The 4,397-nt window shown below is 43.7% G+C and overlaps 1 protein-coding gene across 1 annotated transcript; it reads left to right on the top strand.

Annotated features, from left to right (window-relative positions):
* The first annotated feature begins 2,646 nt into the window (after window positions 1–2,646).
* On the top strand, window positions 2,647–4,397 carry LOC116162305 (cytochrome P450 6a2-like). Its single transcript, XM_031475902.1, has 3 exons — window positions 2,647–3,813; window positions 3,861–4,112; window positions 4,164–4,397. Exons 1-3 carry the CDS (start codon window positions 2,670–2,672, stop codon window positions 4,331–4,333), a joined length of 1,566 nt encoding a protein of 521 aa, XP_031331762.1. The 5' UTR covers window positions 2,647–2,669; the 3' UTR covers window positions 4,334–4,397.

Raw genomic sequence — 4,397 nt, 5'->3', positions numbered from 1 at the left:
AGGTATCAGGCGACTGGAATTGCGATTTTGAACTTCTGTAGCTTCATCCTACTCTTTTAATGCAAGTAATTTTTACTATCAGGAGCAATCATCCACACTGATTCTCCTGTCGCCTAAAACTTTTTTTCTCAAATTTGTCATGTATCAGGAGAGTATGAAGTGCGGTTTTTAATTCTGTAAGTTTCATCCTACTCTTGTAATGCACATTTTTTATTTATACAACGAAGAGACATTTGTCTTCTACACTTGTTCTCCTGGTCCTTACAACTTTCGAACCTCCGGATTTAGAACCCAACGCTCTACCATTGAACCACAATGTCGGTTTGTGTTGTTGGGCGGCGGCGTTTAAGCATCAGAGTCGCACGTGTAACCCCCCCCCCCCAACCCCCCGGGGACTGTGGGGTGAGGGAAGCTCCTGCGAGTGAGATGGGGAATATGTATCGCAATTTTACATTATAGTTGTGCCTCTTTCTCACTCAACGATCAACGAGTAAAAAAATTCGAAGATACTTAAATGGAATACAAAATATCAATTGGTAAGAAAAAAAACGCTACATACTCCTTTCCTTGTTTTACTCCTGTTTGCCATATTTACCGTCCATCAACAAACAAGCAGATATTTAACTTCGTAAATGAGTTAGTGTCCAAAGGTTGCTCACCGTTCAAAGTTCGAGGGTTGCTCGCCGTTCAAAATCCTAGGTTTACTATTATAACCGAATGCAATTTTAAGATTATGTATTCTTGTTTAAGTGTAATAATAATAGAATAATTGTCTACAATGACTACTTCACTACATACACGATAATAGGGCTTAAGTATTCAAAATTTCTCATTTAAGCCTAAAGACTTCACGTATACTTAGTTGTTCTTGCGTCTAAGGATCTTCTCAACCAAATATACGTCAGGATCTTTAACCTTCTGTTACTGAAGGGAAGTAGCTATATTATAGTAGTATTAAGTAACTCGTCCCGTAATGCGAATTTTTATGATCTTAAACCACCCGCTACGATTATAGCCTTTTACAGCGATGCATGAAGCAGCGGAGTGAGCGACCTTTGATTGACAGCTTGAACTACTTTTCAAAACGGCGTAAGCAACTCTTAAACTTCACCATGGCTAAGGTGATCACTAGGAGGCGAGCGAGCGAGCGTTTTTTAATAAAAATTTCTTCAACTCGAAAATGTTCCTTCGCGTAAATTTTACTACTTTTAAACAAAACTCTTCTTACGAATCACCCACTTATAAAACCGTCAACCATAGAAAATTTCACACTCAAACAGTATACATATTTCTGAACGGAAATGACGTCGACTTTTAATGACCGATAGGAAAGCTAGGTATAATGTTACGAAACTTTTAGATCCCAAGAGATTGTGGTAACCGCAATACCTTTCGTGTGCTTGTTATCGCCAGGCACACTTTTGTTCATGTTCGCTATGCAGCGGTAGATGTGGAAATTTTCCTATGTTGATCAAAACACAAATTTTTGAAAACGGCCAAGCGACCCTCTGTTACAAAGGCTGTTCCTCAGAAGTTGTTGTGCATTGATAGTAACCCTTAAAGGATCCAAAATTCCCTTCGAGGCACAACTCTGAGCCTTAATGATTACTAGGGGTATCTAAGGACATTCAGAGGCTCTGAACAACCCTAAACGTTAAAGGTTCTACGCACCTTGTGAAGTCTTTTGGAAACAAAGGTTCTTTAAGTTGTATACTAGTACATTTTTGGAAGTTTTTAAAAACTATACTTATAACTCATAGGGTTTATATAGCCCTTAAAGGCTCGGCTCTTGAAGTGTCTGGAATAGACTCAGTCTTTAAAGCTTCTGCCAGTTTCTTGACTTTTGAAAGTCTTTGCATACTGTTTACGACGTTTGGGGACACTTAATTGTCTTCCTAAGAATTTTGGTCCCTTAATCTCACCGAACACAAAACTTTTAAAGGCTTCTATGGACTAAGAAAGCTCTTGGATTTTCTTAATGATTACGTACGATATTTAAAGGTTTTTAGAGAACAGTCTCTTACAAACCTTTAAATTTACACATTTACCGCTTTATAGCGAACCTGAACGACAGTATGTCTGGCGATAACAAGAAACATATTGCGGAAAGCGAACGTAGGTGCCACGATCTCTTCGGACCTGAAAGTTTCGTTCCGTTTTGCGAAAATCCGAACACGTGACGGAAATCTCATGATGTAAATGGTTTATTGATGACCGTTTAGTATCAGTACCGCATAATGAAGAATCGGACATAAGCACAAGCAACCAAGAATAAAGTGGCGAAGCTAAGGCCGTACCCTTTCAGGTCGGGCAACAACCAGTTAGCCCCCCCCTCAACCCCCCAACCCACAAAATAAACTACATTGTCGCGGCCCAGTGCAATTGCAACAAAAGTGGTGGAAATGCATCCCTGGTAGGACACATCTCCACGACAGTTGACTAAATTCTGGGAGTCGCCAGGCATATGTCCAAATATCGGGTATCAAGTCGTCTTTCCACTGATTGAAAAACACTTTTGATCCGTTTGTGTCTAATTTTACTGTTCAATCACTGACCCGTACTGAGATATGTGTTGTCAAAAGCACTCGAACAAAAACATGTTAACACATTGAACCCGTTTATCAGTAGATACCGGGCGTTCCGCAACAATACGGGACCAGTGTCTAAAAATGTCCCTGACGAGTGCGTTGCTGTATTTCACCTCGACTGTCATCGCGACTCTTGTGCTTTTAGCGGCCCTGGTCGCCCTATACTTCAAGCGATCGTGGTCTTTCTGGCGATCGAGGAATGTACGCGAATTCCCGGTCGAATTCCCCTACGGGAACGCGAAGGAGATAATGACGCGGACAATGTCGTTCGGGGAACGAATAGCACGACTGTACGAGGAATGCCAGTCGCTGGGGTTGAGGTACTGCGGCTTCTATTTCTTCACAAAGCCGATGTTGATGGTGACCGACGTTGATTTGGCCAAGACGATATTGACCAAGGACTTCCAACATTTTACCGATCACCCTTTTTACGTAAACGAGGAGGTGGATCCGCTCAGTGGGCATCTGTTCAGCCTCCAGGGGGAGAAGTGGAGGAACTTGCGTGCTAAGTTAACACCGGTCTTCACCTCGGGGAAGCTGAAGATGATGTTCCAAACGATCGTCGGCTGCTCACCGGAAATGGTCAATCTTGTCGGCAAGGGCATCGGATCTCCGTTGGATATAAAAGACATCGCCGAGAGATTTACCATCGACATCATCGGAACCTGCGCGTTTGGCATCGAGTGTAACACCCTTCTCAACCCAAACTCAGATTTCCACAAGTACGGAAAAAGGTTCTTTTCGAGCACACCGTTTGAAGCGTTCAAAAGTTTCTCGGCCTTAACCTTCCCGCAAATTTTCCACAAGTTCAACCTTACTCTGGTGAAGAAAGATGTAGCCAAGTTCTTCACGGATATTGTTTTCGAGACCGTCAAATACAGGGAAGAAAACAATATCGTCAGGAACGACGTCATGCACCTCTTGCTGCAACTGAAGAATAACATCAGCATCGAAGACGACGGAGACGGAAAGGGTCACTTTACAAAGAAGGGGGATGGCAACTCCTTAACGATGAACGAGCTTGCAGCTCAGGCATTCGTCTTCTTCATAGCCGGATTTGAAGCGGCCTCGATCACGTTAACGTTTTGTCTCTACGAGCTGGCTGCAAACATGGAACTGCAGATGAAGGTTAAGAAAGAAATTTCCAAAGTCCTAGGGAGGCACGGCAATAAAATGTCCTACGAAGCGCTCATGGAGATGACCTACATGGAGCAGTGCATTTATGGTCGGTAAAATCCTCGCCACTCGCATCTAATCGCACCCAAATTTCAGAAACGCTCCGCGTGCATCCCACGATCTCATTTATCAGCCGACTCTGCACCAAGACGTACAAGGTTCCCGATTCCGACCTAACAATAAACAAAGGCGAACAGCTCCACATCCCTATCTTGGGCTTCCAGCGCGATCCCCAACACTTCCCCGATCCCTTAAGGTTCGATCCGGACAGGTTTTCAACGGAGAACAAGACGACTCGCCATCCGTTCTCGTGGTTACCGTTCGGCGAAGGTCCTCGCATTTGCATCGGTAAGAGGGAGCGTTCCATGGCCTGCTGGCGTTACGCCATTTCGCTTTCAGGGATGAAATTTGGGGTGCTCCAAACCAAAGTCGGACTGACCGCCCTTCTGATGAACTACAAGTTCACGGTGAACCCGAAAACAAAGCGGCCAATAAAATTGATTCCCTTCGGGCATTCTACTAAGGTCGATGGCGGACTGTGGTTGGACGCGGTCAAGGAGAAAATTTAACTTCGTTTGTTTTCAGTACTCAAGGCCGAAGTTCGCTTGCTTCTTAATAAAGCACAATTTTCTC

The sequence above is a fragment of the Photinus pyralis genome, unplaced genomic scaffold, assembly GCF_008802855.1.
Source record: "Photinus pyralis isolate 1611_PpyrPB1 unplaced genomic scaffold, Ppyr1.3 Ppyr1.4_LG10, whole genome shotgun sequence".
In the NCBI taxonomy this organism is placed as follows: Eukaryota; Metazoa; Arthropoda; class Insecta; order Coleoptera; family Lampyridae; genus Photinus; species Photinus pyralis.
This window is presented reverse-complemented; position numbering and strand designations above follow the sequence as displayed.

Bases quoted from the DNA above. Each gene is read 5' to 3' on its own strand.
- LOC116162305 (XM_031475902.1), top strand. From the start codon at position 2,670: ATGTCCCTGACGAGTGCGTTGCTGTATTTCACCTCGACTGTCATCGCG. The intron at 3,814-3,860 runs GTCGGTAAAATC...CCCAAATTTCAG, and splicing joins CATGGAGCAGTGCATTTATG to AAACGCTCCGCGTGCATCCC. The intron at 4,113-4,163 runs GTAAGAGGGAGC...TTTCGCTTTCAG, and splicing joins AGGTCCTCGCATTTGCATCG to GGATGAAATTTGGGGTGCTC.